The sequence below is a fragment of the Canis lupus genome, chromosome 1 (assembly GCF_003254725.2).
Source record: "Canis lupus dingo isolate Sandy chromosome 1, ASM325472v2, whole genome shotgun sequence".
Lineage (NCBI taxonomy): Eukaryota > Metazoa > Chordata > Mammalia > Carnivora > Canidae > Canis > Canis lupus.
The window spans coordinates 49215451-49230577 of NC_064243.1; the positions used below are offsets into that span (position 1 = coordinate 49215451).

General features: G+C 47.2%; 1 protein-coding gene across 1 annotated transcript in view; it reads left to right on the forward strand.

Moving 5' to 3' along the window:
- Positions 1 to 15127, forward strand: part of IGF2R (insulin like growth factor 2 receptor) — a 99770-nt gene that overhangs the window by 48827 nt on the left and 35816 nt on the right. Inside the window, exons 11-20 of the mRNA XM_025422683.3 lie at positions 2079 to 2243; positions 4703 to 4843; positions 6027 to 6167; positions 7257 to 7394; positions 8001 to 8148; positions 8648 to 8825; positions 9484 to 9599; positions 10065 to 10233; positions 11491 to 11670; positions 14164 to 14265. Of these exons, the coding sequence (XP_025278468.3) occupies positions 2079 to 2243; positions 4703 to 4843; positions 6027 to 6167; positions 7257 to 7394; positions 8001 to 8148; positions 8648 to 8825; positions 9484 to 9599; positions 10065 to 10233; positions 11491 to 11670; positions 14164 to 14265 (1478 nt within the window). The remainder of the gene's footprint in view (positions 1 to 2078; positions 2244 to 4702; positions 4844 to 6026; positions 6168 to 7256; positions 7395 to 8000; positions 8149 to 8647; positions 8826 to 9483; positions 9600 to 10064; positions 10234 to 11490; positions 11671 to 14163; positions 14266 to 15127) is intronic.

Here is a 15127-nt window from a genome sequence, read left to right on the forward strand (position 1 = left end):
GTGGGATGGTGCTGTAGGCAGAGAGTGACTTGGTTCCATGGGAGGAATCCATTTTCCCTTGAGCTGTGGAGTTCCAGCTTACTATTCTTCTAAAACTCATTGAGTAATGAAATAAGAATACAAGTAAGATGCACACCAGTGGTTATTGAAAACTGGCTCTCCCTCATCAGTAGATTTCAGATGTAGAACCAGCTCCCAAATGGGGATAGATGATACTAGAACCATTCCTAGTGTTATTTAATGATTTGCCGGCTTACCTGGTGAGAGAGAAACGCAGCAAATACTTCACGTTTGTGGGAAACAGAAATCTTTTTTCAGATAGCGAAATGCAAACCCAGACAAACCCAGTCGGAGTAAGCTGGTCATCCTTCAGTCACACAGGTGGGGTGAAGAGACGAATAAGTTCCATTGCGGTGGGGGGTGGTGGTGGGGTAGCACATGTGGAGGGAGTGTGGGGGGTTCCCAACGAGAGAGGGTGGGCTGTTTGTTGTCGGGAGGGAAGCTGGGAGTGCTGCATCTGAAAAAGAAGGGATTGAAGTACATATGTTTAAGAGGAAAAAAAAGAAAAGAAAAAAAACCCCACAGTAGTATAGGGAAGTATTGCCTTGTGGTTATAGTTATGATCCTGGCTCTGGGTCCAGACTGTCTGCGTTTGAATCCTGGCTCCTCTGCTTCCTAGCTATGAAACCATAGGCAAATTATTTAACCCCCCCTTAATCTATAAAAATGGGGTTAAAACTGTACCTGTGCCATAGGGCTAAATGTGCCAACGTATATGAAGTATTTACCCCTGACCCTGTTTTCTGCAGACCCCCTATAGCACTTAGATGCTTAGTGCCTGGCTTAGATTGTGCTCAGTACAGGTTAGCTACTCTCGCTGGTATTATAATTATAATATTTATAATATTAAAGATTTAAGAGAAATTGCAATCAAAACATCATTTGCCCTTTGTACAAAATATTATTTCCCTTTCCTTTAGAACATTGTGCACTTCAGGGCACCAGACCTCAAGAAAGGCAAATCATGTAGGAGGTCCAGAGGAGGATTATTAAACCATCAAGGGGTGGAAAACAGAGCTCTGTGCCAGTGGTCCACCAGCCTGGAAAGACGAGGGGATAGTATTTCTAGTAAGGGAAAAATTACCAAAGTTTGCCGAATCCCAGGCTACGTGGATCAGGGAAGTGGCCCATGGAGCGCTGGCTTTCAGACCAGAGCTGACCTGCCAGGGCTCCTTGGAGGTGGGGTGAGCAGAGCACGGAGTAGAGTAGGTGTTGGAGGCATCCATGTTGATGAAGGCGTGATGGTCAAGGGTGCTGTAGTGTCTGGAGGCATGCCTCTGACCTTGTGAGGTGGTGTAGTTCTTGGCATACTTCGATGGGGGTAGTTGTACGTTACGACTCTTTCTTTTCAGTTTAGGTATGAATCTCAGGGACTCCCTCGAAATCACATTGAAAGCCAGTGGTGCTCTTAGAGCTCAAGCTCTGGTCTCTCCCTCTGCCTTTTGGTGAATCCCTATTTAACCCAGAAGATATCCACCAGCCTGTCGGGGGCTGACCACAGCCTTTGTGCAGCAAGCCCTGCCTGGTGGCTTACACAGTCCTCATTAGGCACTCGTTTCATGTCGTTTTTGTTTGTTTATTTATTCATGAGAGATACAGAGAGAGTCAGAGACATAGACAGAGGGAAGCAGGCTCCATGCAGGGAGTCCGATGCAGCATTTGATCCCAGGACTCCTGGGTCACACCCTGAGCCAAAGGCAGACGCTCAACCACTGAGGCACCCAGGCTCCCCCCCCCCCCCCCCATTTCATGTCTTTGGTGAACGTGTTATCAACAGCCTTATGTCTTAATGAGACCATCTTATCAAGGTGGAAGGGACATAGGCCTGCCGTGGATGGGTTTGTGATTACCTAAAACTCAAGAATCCTGTCTCATCGCTGACACCTCTGATGTGTGGGTTTTGGGACTTGAGTTTAACTGCCTAGTTGGCATTGGTGTCACTGGTTGACATTCCTAGGTCTTGGTCACATCATGGAGTGTTTTTGTTTTTTTGTGTGTTTCCTCCTTAAATTGCACAGGTAATGATGGGAAAGGTGCTCCTGTGTTCACTGGGGAGATGGACTGCACTTACTTCTTCACATGGGACACGAAGTACGCCTGTGTGAAGGAGAAGGAGGATCTCCTCTGCAGCGTCATTGACGGGAAGAAGCGCTATGACCTGTCTGCCCTGGCTCGGCACTCAGGTAGGGCTCTTGGGCCCCTTGGGGCTCTGTCCGTGGCTTTGTGGGAAAATTCTCTTGCCTCTTTCCCTGTGAAGACATTTGGAAATGTTCTTGCTTTTTTCTTTAACTGTCAACTGATTGTATCCTGGCCTTTTCCCCCTTCTCATGCCACAGTCGTATAAATTATTAGAAATGACCCCGAATTAGGAGGCAAAATATCTGAGTCTGAGGTTGGCATGACTCTTCTCATTGGGATGCCTGGGGCTAATCTTATTATAGTTTAGTAAAAATTGCCAAGACCCAGGCCTTGTGCTTTGTGATTAGAAAGTTTTTTACTTTAGATTTAAATTCTTGTTGCTAAGAAGGTAGATCTTGAAAGCTTCTCCCCCAACACACGACTTATTATCTGTGTGTTGTGATGGACGCTCATTAAACATGGGGATTATTTTATAGCATTTACACCTAAAATGAGTACTGTATTCTATGTCAGTTACATCTCAATTAAAAACAATAAAAAGGGTAAATTTAAAGTCTTAAAGCAGCCTTCAAGGAGGCATGCTTCCACCTCAGCCCTGGCCTTTCGGGCTCTGATGGTTGAACATGCGATGTGAAGGGCCATGTGGCCGGCATCAGTCTTTCTTTTCAGCCTGTGCTTTCCCCCTTTATCTCATGATCTCTTTTCCTGTCTCTAAAGTGGGGTTAGCATTTCCTCTCTAACCTCAGATGCTTGTGGGCCTGAAAGGAGAATGGGTTGGGAGCCCTTGGGTGCCGTGTCCCTGGCCGTATCAAAGTGACGAGGTCTGTCACCAAGGCCTGGCTTCATGGTAAAGACTTGCCGAGGTGGAGGTGGAGTCTGCTCAGCAGGTGTCGTTGAGCACTGGTTATGCAGTAGGCACCAGCTGAGGTTCTTCAAACTTGTGGGGGGCCCAGACACCGAGTGCTAAGAATCAGAGTTCCCAACAGGGAAACTGAATCTAGTTGGGACATTTTTAGTTTTACCCTTTTAGCAGCCCTGGAATTAGCTGTAAGTAGAAGTGATTTGCATCTGTAGAGATAACATCTAAGGTAGAGAGAATGCTTGCGTAGAGTCACAGAATTACCCATGTAGTAGGAGTGATTACTCATGTGTTCTGAGTCCCCATCTGGTTTGGACAGTATAATATTAGAAAAAGGAATTCCTGTCGTGTAAGGAGTGTTGAAGAGCTGCATTTTGAACACGAGACCTCTATAAATGTTCAGTGTTGGTGAACTGCCTCAGAAGCTAATGTTCTTTGTACATTAGTAGTTCACCCGGTAAGCTGGGAATGGTGCCACAGGTCAATGCTGGTGCCTGCGTGTTTGTGAAGAGGTGGGCTTTGTATGGTGGAAAGAGAGCACAGTGTTGTGTGTTGTCCTCAGTGAGTTGCCTGCCTTCTACAGGCCTCAGTTTTGTTACAGTAAACTGAGCCATGCTGGTAGATCCCTCTGTCCAGCACTGTTGTTTTAAACCTCATGCGTACAGGGCACATGCTGGGGCTCGCATGCCGTGGCTCAGGCTCCGTGGGCAGCTGGGGGATTCCTACAGGATTCACACCGACCACTGAGGATGAGCTCAGAACTCCTTCCTAGCTTGCTTATACTGTCCACCTGTCTTCCAGCTGGTCAACCCACCCCTCTCCCCATATCCTTGTCCCTGTTTGTCTTTGCGTGGCCACCTCTGGGTCCTTCCTGATGGTTGACATTGGCACATAGCTCTTCAGAATAACCGTTACCCCTGATGAGTGGTGGGGCTTTCCCTTTGAGCCCTGGCATCCTACCTGTGGAAGGAGTGCCTTCAATCTCTGTGCACCCTTCACGCACATTTCTAAGGCATCCCTTTGGCCATGGTGTCTGGGACACCTGTGATTGGTGGTCCTGCTCTTAGTGCTTGCATGCATTCCCTTCCCATCCTGTGGAGTTTTGATCCTGTTAATATATTACTGGATCACAAGCTGTAGGGGCTTAGGGGCCAATGTGTCTTATCTTCCAGAAACAAAGCATGCCCTGCATCCATTCTGCCAGTGTGTAAGTGGTGGCAGATGTCCTTAACCTCCCTGGTGGTCGGAGGAGGGTGCGTTACTGATGGTGTATCACCCTGCTGCTTCCAGGCCAAGGGCTACCATCCTGATTTGCTTTTGCATCTCTGATTTCACACTTCAGTGCTTAGGAAAACTTTGCTGTGGGATTCTGTGTCCCTATTCCCCTGTGAAGCCTGCTCTTCTGAGGAGGTATTGACATGCTTTGTTTCTACCACATGAAAGGAGAAACCTTAAGATTTTGGTGAGTCTGTGTCTCTGGTATGTCTACATCCAGAAACGTGAGTGCCTGAGGCTTACGGACTACATGCTTGCTGAGCTTGGGACCTTTTCCTTGGGTGTAATCACCATTGATGGTGTGACTCATGGACAAATAATCACTGCCTTTGGCTAAGAGAAGTGTTTTTTGTTGTTTTTTAATTACAGAACGGGAACAGAATTGGGAAGCCGTGGATGGCAGTGAGGAGGAAATAGGAAAGAAGCACTACTTCATTAATATCTGCCACAGAGTGTTGCAGGAAGGCCAGGCCAAAGGCTGCCCTGAAGATGCGGCTGTGTGCTCCGTTGGTGAGTTGTGCCCAGAGCAGGGATCCCGGTGGTGGTTTTCCTGAAGGCATGCAGAACTCGGCTGCATCCAGTTTGGAGCAAATGAGAAAGTCTTCCTGTGGTTTATGTAAATCTCCTCTGAGTTCAGCAGATATGGGATGGGGAGGAAAAAAAAGTTGATGACTCAAATGTAGGTAAATGTAGCTCTAGAAACTGTAGCATGTCGTTGTCATAAAGCTGGCCAGAGACTCCTGACGGTAGGTAATGCCATAACTGGGAGCAGAAGGAATCAGGCTGGAAGTTGAGTATCTTTTCACTTTGTAACTTGAAGAACAATGTTGCCAGTACCTTGTATAAAACTGATTTTGGGTTTTAACAGCTCTACTGCCTGTAACTGTTAACAAATTACGGCTTTAGGCAAGTGGCATCTCACTTAACTCTTCCTAGAATACTTGTACCCCTGGGGTGCCTGTAGCTATAACTCTGTTGGTCCTGTGGCTTTCTTGGCAGAAACTGCTCAGTCACATGTTTCACACGTTACTTGTCTGCCACGTAAGACTCACCTGGAAAACGAGGGGCAGTGAGAGTAATTAGGATGTTTACAAATATTAGATACAGAATTGTGCACCTAGGCTGGGTTTTAGGAATTACCCTGGCATTCAGAATTGGTGATGTGTCTTTTGAAGCAGGTCCAGGCATGCCCATGCATCTGTGTAAGCAGGACTTGGGACAGAGTGTCAGTGCTTGATAGTAAAAGTCAGCTGAACCAAGAGAGAAGCAGTCACCTGCCTGGCTTGCTGAACAAGTTCAATTAGTTTCTGCTTTGGTCCTGGACAAACTCTAGCCTCTTGGCTGTGCTTTCAAAAGACCCTGTGTCTCAGGGGAGCGGAGACCCAGAAACCAGGGGAACAATGTTACTCCATGGGATGGCTTGCTGTTGACCTCGTGCCCATGGAACAGGACGTTGTTGATTATCACTGTGCTGTCTCATTGAGGCTGGACGTGGCCGTGGTGTCTAGAGTGGCAGCCACTGCCCGCCAAACCCATCCCTCAAGAAAACCCACCAACCACGGGGCCAGGCCAGGCAGGCTGGGGATGGGGCCGCAGCACCCTTGCTGGGTCCTGCTGATATGTTCCTACCTCTTCTCCTGTGTCATCATCACTTTTAATCGTGTCTTCTGTTTTTCCCCCTTTCTTTCCGCAGATAAAAATGGATTTAAAAATCTAGGCAAATTTATTTCTCCTCCTACAAAGGAGAGAGGGAATCTTCAGCTCTCATATTCAGATGGTAGTGACTGTGGCCACAAGAAGATAACGAGTAATATAACACTTGTCTGCAAGCCAGGTGAGCCGTTTTGAAAAAGGGAAGAGGCTACATGGGGTAGTGGTTTTTGCCCTAGCCGAGCCCGCATGCTTCATTTCTGTTTCTCACGGGCTGCTGCCAGGAGTGGGAGGTAGGAAGGGGTCGTGCCACACCATGTAGGTTCTAGAACCTTCAGTGGTGGTCTGTGGGATTCGAGCCCCCACCCCCCACCCCAAACCAGTCCAGAAATGAAGAAACCATATGGTGTCGAGAGAGTCGTGTTGCAATTTTCCAAATGAGTTATGAGTCTCCGCGCGGCTTCCTCTTCCTGGGGACTGATACCGAGTGGCCGTGCCGGCTGCTTAACTTCCTCCAAAGGGGGAAAATCGTAAGTGCTTGAAAAATGTTGTCCGTGATCTCACCCTTTAAACACAATGCTCTTCTTCGTTTACCTTTATTTATAGGTTTACTTTGTTTTTACAGTCAAAATCTATATATATATTCATACATTTTTTTCAGTGTTCCTCAAAACATGGCATTTTGTGAATACTTTTCTGTTTCGCAGTTATATTAATAATTTTTAGGGACTTCCTTGTTGCTAATGGCTTGGTCTTACTATTTTTAAATGTTTTCCCTATTGTTGGATTAGTAGCATGTTTCCAGTGCTGGTGATTGTGCTGTTACAGATCCCCTCTCCCCCTCCTGTTGAAATATTTTTTTTGGAAAAATGCCCAGCTGTGGGATAAGGTCAAGGGCTAGGACTATTTTTTGTTTTTGAGTGTTTTTTGAATTGTAAAATATATGTAAGGCAAAAATTGCCAATTTTAAGGAACTCTAGTAAAATGCACAGAACACGAAATCCAACATTTTAACCTTGTTAAGATGTCCAGTTCGGTGGCCTTAAGGACAATCACCACCATCCGTCTCCAGAACTTTTCCAGCTTCTCAGACAGACACTGTCCTTATTGAACACTGACTCCTCACCCCGCCCCAGCCCCTGGCAACCACCCTTCTTTCTGCCTCTGCAGGTTTGATTACTCTCAGAACCTCATGTCAGTGGAATCACAGTATTCATGGGACTATTTTTAGTTTAGGAACGATTAGTGATACATTTTTCTTCTTCGTTGACAGGTGATCTGGAAAGTGCTCCGGTGTTGAGGACCTCTGGGGACAGTGGCTGCTTCTATGAGTTTGAGTGGCATACAGCTGCCGCCTGCGTGCTGTCTAAGACAGAGGGCGAGAACTGCACGGTCTTTGATTCCCAGGCAGGTGTGTGTCTGCATGGCACCTTGTTGGTGTGGTGCCACCTGGAACTCTTTAGGGTTTTTTGTTTTTCTCCCCTTTAATATTTTCTATGAGTTTTAGACATAACCTGCTTCAGAATTATATTAATGCTGTTTCACCAAAAATTTGAAAGTCTGACATTTGAGGTTGAGATAATGAGAAACGTACCTCTTAAATGCATGGTGGAGGTAGGTGTGCCAAATGCAGAATGTGAGGATCACAAGGAAATCGTGTTTGAAAGGGCTTTTTGTATAAGTTAATGGCCTAGAAACCCTACCTTAGACTTTTCAAGAAGGTCATCTAGCTTTGAACTTACTGGTTGTTTATTCACCCAGCAGTTTAGGCTCTTTGAACAGGGTTTTTAGGTTAACACAAATGGGAATGGTGGTGGTGAATCCATTTTCAGGGAAATGTCAATAAGTGCAGTTCTGGAGGCCTGAAGGGAAAAGCATCTTTCCTGCCACTTTATGGCTCCTCGCCATTGGCCAGTTCCTCAGAAGACTTTTCTCTCTCTGAAACTGCGAGCTTGGGGCCACCCTTCTTGCCTGTGATCCAACTGACCTTACATATTGGCATTGTTTTTACTCTTAGGGTTTTCTTTTGATTTGTCACCCCTCACAAAGAAAAATGGTGCATATAAAGTTGATACAGAGAAGTATGATTTTTACATAAATGTTTGTGGTGCGGTGTCTGTGAGCTTCTGTCAGAAGGACTCTGGAGCCTGTCAAATAGCAAAAAGGCAAGTAACTCTTTTTTAGTTATGGGCTTCCCTTAGGTATCTCATACTGACAAATATTTTATTCTGGAATAGGTGTGTTCTCTACTGACATCATTGCTTTTCAAGGAGCAGTAAACACAAAGAAGACCTGGCTTAAAAAGAGGATGCTAAGAGTCTAATTCCCTGGAAGAGGAGCAGACTGCACCCTTAGAATTTACATAATACCTTGCTTCTGGGTAGTTTGCATTTCTTAGTTGTTAGAAACGCACATGTTTCTCTGTTCAGTGTAGTAATAGTTCAGGTGAGATGGTCGTACCTTAAACCAGCCATGCTCAGCGTGGCCTTGGGTCCTGGAGTTGAGGGGTCAGCCTGCCCTTCTACTCTACTGCAGACCCTGGTGATCCTGGACATTGTCCCCACCCCACTGCTCGGCGGCCCTTCCTTCTGCTTCTGGGTTACAGCATCACAGGGTTTCTGGCCTTGCCGTCTTTTCTGAGAGACATTTGTTTGCTTGTTTTAGTGATGGAAAGCCTTGGAACTTGGGAGTGAGTAATGCAAAGCTGTCATATTATGATGGGATGATCCAGTTGAACTATAAGGATGGCACGCCTTACAATAATGAGAAGCACACACCAAGAGCTACACTGATCACCTTCCTTTGTGACCGAGAGGCTGGAGTCGGTCACCCTGAATATCAGGTAGGAACTGTGAGCCGTGTGCACATGTGTGGGCTTCCATCACTGATGAGAGCCGAGAGTGAGAGAACATCAGTCTCGTGAGGACAGGGGGGAAGAAAACAGTGGGTGGAACACAGCTTGTGACTTTTCTGGAGTGAGATGAGGTTCTGACCAGAGCTGAGGTGTGATCTGTGGTCTTTCCTGGGGAGAAACCATCAACTTCTCTGGCTCCCCGAGACTTACGCAGGAGCCTGTCCCGGCCCTTATTTTAGAAAGCAGAGCTATGATTAGTCTGGTTTCCTGGCCAAATCATCATCTGCTGTGATTTTAATTAATCCTTTTAGATTTGCCTGGGTACCTAGGGCACTCACTGTTCATCTGAACTGGTTATTCAGTGGGCCATACACCTTAATGGTAGCCGACCACCCTGTTGGTTTTGTCTATGCAGCTTGCATCAAAAAATCATCCTAATGGTACTTAACTGAGACTAGATTTCCATCTTCATTTATTACTGGGGTATATTCATTTTAATAAGACACACGTAGATGAGCAAAGTAGATTTACTTTCTTATAGTTCTCATTTACAGAAATTGCCTATCATTTTTTAAATGCTGGCTTGGTATAACATTCCCCTTTGTCTTTGCCACCCCGCCTGTTCCTCTCTGTGTCATGTGATTAGGAGGAAGATAACTCTACCTACAACTTCCGATGGTACACCAGTTACGCTTGCCCAGAGGAGCCCCTGGAATGTGTGGTGACCGATCCCTCCACACTGGAGCAGTATGATCTCTCCAGGTGAGACCAGAGTCCGCCTTCCTTGGCCCTGGCCCTGACCCTAGTCCAGTGTAGTGATAATTAGCTTAGGTGAGCACATAACTGAGTTGAAAATGGAGAGTCAAGTTCTGGGGGTGCAGAAGCAGATGGGGAGTTTTAAGCAGAGTAAATTCTAAGAATAGTCTGGTGATAGCCTTTGTGACACCCACTGCTCTTTGCCACAGCAGAGTGTCAGACTTCAGCTCATTGTGTAAAACAAGGACTGTCAGTACAGAGATGTGGGGGAGTGGGCCCATGCAGGATCCACTGAGTACTGAGGGTAGTGAAGGTTGAGATGTTCATGGGTATTGTGAGTCACGGTGAGCCACATTCCATAGTTTAATTGGTAGTGTGTGTTTCATTCTGAATGTCCTTAACTACTTAGACATGAACTGTCAGATTGAAGTCTGTTAAAATTAAGAGTATGCATTTGCTTTCAAATTCTAGTCTAGCAAAATCTGAAGGTGGTCGAGGAGGAAACTGGTATGCCATGGACAATGCAGGCGAGCACAGCACGTGGAGGAAATACTACATAAATGTGTGTCGACCTCTGAACCCCGTGCCGGGCTGTGATCGGTACGCGTCGGTGTGCCAGATGAAATACAAAAATGATCAGGTGAGTCTCGCCTTCGCCCTCCCCCTCCCGGAGCATATGACTCAGTGGGTGGAGGCAGTTATTTTGGGACTTCCAGATCAGAGTAGGCCTGGCTGCTGAGGCGAAGCCCTCTGAGCAAGAGTGGGGGCCCCCCACAGATGTGATCATGCTCGAGTCATTGTTCAGATTTAGAACTTCATGAGATGCTTTGGTGCTGGTGACCTCTGATCACAGCACAGGGGAGACGAAGCTCCTGATGGCACATCTAGCCTGCGTTCAAAAGCATCTTTCAGACCAGTAGACATGTATAAAGAATAGTTTTCGCTTCCAGAGGCTCTTGCTTCTGGCTTGTTAGTGGGGAGGGAGCTTGGGAGAGTAGATCCAAGCATTAGCTTTTACTCGGAGTGCTGGGCTGCACCTCATCATCGATCGAATGCAGTTACTGCCGGAACTTTGGTACGTTTCCCTGTGTTCCTCGTACACAGTGAATCTTAAAATAAGATGTATGTGTGCTTCTTTAAAAATAGCATGTCGGGAATGTACTTTTGCTGGCGCATTTTTTTCCAGCTTGGAGGTATCTTAAGGAAGCTGACGAGCGCACTCTGGTGGTTAAGAATTACATTCCTTGCTGCATTTACACGTGCACAGACTTGTGTGCGCTCTTTGTTGGAGTGAGGATTTCAGAGTCAATCCTTATATCCACTGGTTCTGTGTTTGAGAATCACTTACTTGTCAGCACTGATCTGTGGCCCCAAAATCAAAACCTGCAGTGCTATGATTCATATGTGGATGTGTGTAGAATGGCCCCAAAGTGCACGTTCCCAGAGAAGGTGGAGCCAGACAAAGCTCTGCCTTCTGAGGGTTCTTCTCCCGAGATGACCATGGAATGGTCATTATTTATTCATGGGGCAGGGTGGAGGAGCGCCAGAGGTTCTTGGTTCAGGGCCAGGTGCACAGGGGGTGAGGCCTGTCTTGGATGCCCATTGGCAGGGCGGCCTCCAGCAAGTTACTTACCACATCTGAACCTCCTTTCCCTTATGGTAAAGTAAAGAAAATAGAATCTGCCAGCATGCGTTGTTCTCAGGATTTAAGGTCATCATCTCTATGGGATAGTGTATGTATAGGGACATATTTCCCCTGGGATGATGGGTCATTGTTTGTGATGACTTTGTGGACTGCAAGTGCTGTTGCTGAATAACAAGAATCAAAATATATCAGTAATGAAGAAGTCTTGTTTTCTCCTCGGTGGGAAAATCTAACAGACACATCTGTTTGCAGGGTTCCTTTTCTGAGGTAGCATCAATCAGTAACTTGGGGGTCACAAAGACAGGCCCTACTGTGGAAGACAGCGGCAGCCTCCTATTAGAGTATGTGAATGGCTCTGAGTGCACCACCAGTGATGGGAAGCTGACTACCTACACCACGAGGATCCATCTTGTCTGTTCCAGGGGCAGCATGGTAAGGCACATGCTGCCTGTGACCTTGATGCCATCGAGGTCTTTGTGGCTGAGCACCAGTCAGTGTGTCTGTTATAGAGACGAATGAGTCTGGGGGGAGGTGGGGTGGCATTTTCCGTCTGGGTGGTATGGACCCTATCCTGTCCCTTAGTTCTTGTCAGCTGGTGATGGAGGATCCCGACAAGCACAATGGTCTTAGGACAGATTGGCCCGAACCCCTGATGTTTGTAGGTAAGGAAGCCTGGGCCCAGTGCCACACAGGGCCATAGGCGAGCAATGAGGGCTACGTGTGTAACACGTGGGCAGATCAAGCATAAAAGATTAAGGCCAGAACATAGAGAAAGGAACAGAGATTGCTTTTGGCCATAAGTTTCTCAGTCAGGGCAAAGCAGAAGAGGAATCTCCAGATAAAAGTGCTTTGGGGTCATTATGAGACCATCCCAACTGCTTTCTTAAAAAAAACGAAGTTGGTAGAAATATATATAACAAAAGTATCATTTAAGCCATTTTTTAGGTATATAGTTCAGTGGTATTAAGATCCCTCACGGTGTCGTGCACTGTCCCTGGCACTCGTGCCCAGAACTTGGCTCTCCCAAGTCCACTTGCTTTTTCACTGAGAGTTTCACATTTATATCTGGATCGTGTTTTTTTTTTTTTTTTTTAATTTTTTAAGATTTTATTTATTCATGATAGACACAGAGAGAGAGGCAGAGACACAGGCAGAGGGAAAAGCAGGCTCCATGCAGGGAGCCCGACATGGGACTCGATCCTGGGTCTCCAGGATTAGACCCTGGGCTGAAGGCAGGCACTTAAACTGCTGAGCCACCTGGGCTGCCCTGGATCGTGTGGTTTTTGAATAATTACTACACTCTAAGGTGAATACAGAGTGGAGATAATGAAATTCAGGTTTATTATTAAATTATTGAGGACAGTCAGGTACACATTTTAAGGGTCTGTTACAGCTTCCTGTAGCTTCACTGAGACAAAGAGCCGAAGTAGGCAGTGCTAGCCTTCTGGGGACTTTGTCACACATGTCCCAGTTGCCTTCAAGATCCCAAGTTGTCTGTCATTTACCAACACATGATTTTTTCCAAGAGATCATTTTTTGGAGGTAAAGAAAGGGTCTCTGATAAGGGGATGAAATTACTAGCTGGATGAGCATGGGCCCGTGTTGTGCAGGAAAGGTGTTCCATGACTGAACAGTAAACCCACTCCTTGATTAGCCTGGGGTGGGTTTGCTGTTGTCTTCTCAGCCTCGGGAAGAACTCCCGGCTGCTCAGCCCCACCCTTACTGTCCTCTGGGCATGTCCATGTCCCCTCCTTAGAGCCTTGCCCCCTTTCCCACTCTAGTTTCTTGTTGCCGTGGAGATAGTGGACTGTTCCAGGAGGCTTTCTGGGATCCTTAGTTTTTCAGCCTTCCCGGGACACCTTACTTATGTGGACAGTGTATGTTGGCTTTCAGAGCAGCTTCATGTGGTGACTATCTCTGAGTGCCTTATAGGGCCGGCCATGTGCTGTGCATGCAGACACTGTGAACAGAAGTCTGTCCACAGAATTCAGCAGGCCACAGAACTTCCATGCCTAGAGCAGCTCCTTTTCACAAGTGCACTGTGGGGCAGAAGGGAAGGATGTGTTTCTGTTTGACTGTGAGAGATGCCGAGGCTGAGAGGGCACTCAGTGGGCATAGTGTGGGCTTACCATCAGGTGGCCAGCACATCCTCATCTTGTGAGCCTGGGCGGGTGTCCAGACTCTCTTGCGCCCCTGTGTTCTCGTCTGCGTACACCCAGTGGATGAGTACAGACCCTGGTTCCCAGGGGTCATTGGGAGTCTCCGTTGAGAAATGCTAACAAAACTTCATGGAGCAATGAGATCTCTTGGTGGAAGCGGCTGTCACCTGCAGTGGGCAGGCCTTGCATAGAACATGGTGTGGCACACGTCTGGGGGTTTCTTACAGGTACACACCCAGAAGAGTGTACAGAGTGTAAGTTGACACAGTGAGCAGAGCTGTGCAGTCAGACCCTACCTAGAGCAGCATCCCAGGAGGCTCCCGTTGCTCCTTCCAGTCCCTTCTCCACCCTCATGCTGGTCTCTAACGCCACGGGGCAGTTCCCCAGTTTTGAGCTTACACAGGACATCATGCACACTCTAGTCTGCTGTGTGGTTTCTTATGCCCTATACTCTTGGTGTAGAGTGTTTTTCAAAAGCCTGGACTAAACACAAACCCAGATTTGGATCCCAGTTCTCCTGTTTACAACCATGTGACCTCAGGTGAATTCCTTGACACCCAAGCCTGAGACATACCATCCCTTTAGTAGGAATACTGAGGACATTACATTGTAATTTGGTAGTGTACATGAGGCAGCTAGCCTGTCACAGATGCGTTCTTAAACATTCAGTAGAGTTGGCTGTTTTTAGACACGATGCCAGTATTGTCTTGGTGAGATTGAGCTCAGTCTTATCATATTGACTGTCACCCGGGGTTTAATTTTTCAGAATACCCACCCCATATTTTCCCTCAGTTGGGAGTGTGTGGTCAGTTTCCTGTGGAATACAGAAGCCGCCTGTCCTATCCAGATAATGACGGACACAGACCAGGTACGTGTGCTGTCCCGGGGCATCTCCCCAAGCTGCCTCTGGATATTCCTACCCAGGTGTCACCGCTCTGCACTCACACCTCCCCTTGTGCTTCCATCTGTTATTGGCATCACCTTTTCCTACACATTGACAGCAGGCCTCTGGGAATCATCCTGCATCGCACTTCCTGACCCCAGCTCCCAGGTGCTTGCCCGAAAATCAGGCCCTCAGCTTTGCTGCCCAGTGACTGCAAATTCCTACCTTCTCCATTCCCCTGTCCCTTTGACATTGCAGTGGCATCCCAGTGGGCTCTGGGGGTTCACCACCACTGCAGAGATGCAAGTGGTTAATACATTACCCTAACACCTAAAATGTATTGGTGCCCCGTCATCTGTAGGATCTAGCCCATCTGTTTCAGTACATTCAAGGTTTTAAAACTTGGATCCCACATTTATTATGACCATTTCTTGTATGTGCCTCGTGCCGTCCTGGCTCGTCCTACTCTTTGGCCTTGGCATGTATTCTTGCCCTTGGGTGAGCCCTCTCCTGTAGAGCGTAGCAGCAAATGACTCTGTGATGTGTTTTCTGACTCCAAAGGGAGACTTGTGGATTCACAGCCCTGCGTGTTTTCTTTATGGTGGGACTTACTTTGCTCCCTCCCCTTTTAAAATCTCCGCTTTGACAGCAGAGCCCAGACTCACCGAATGGAAAGGTCTCTGCCAGGGTCCTGGGCTTGTGGAGCCTGGGGAAGGTGGGGATGACAGGGGTCCACACTCTGTCTGCATTCCTAGTTTCTGGGGTTGGGGCTGCTGCTCCTTTCCCTGCACCTGGCAGAGTGCTCAGAAAACAGACATGGGGAAGGGGAAGGTTTATGATGTCTCCT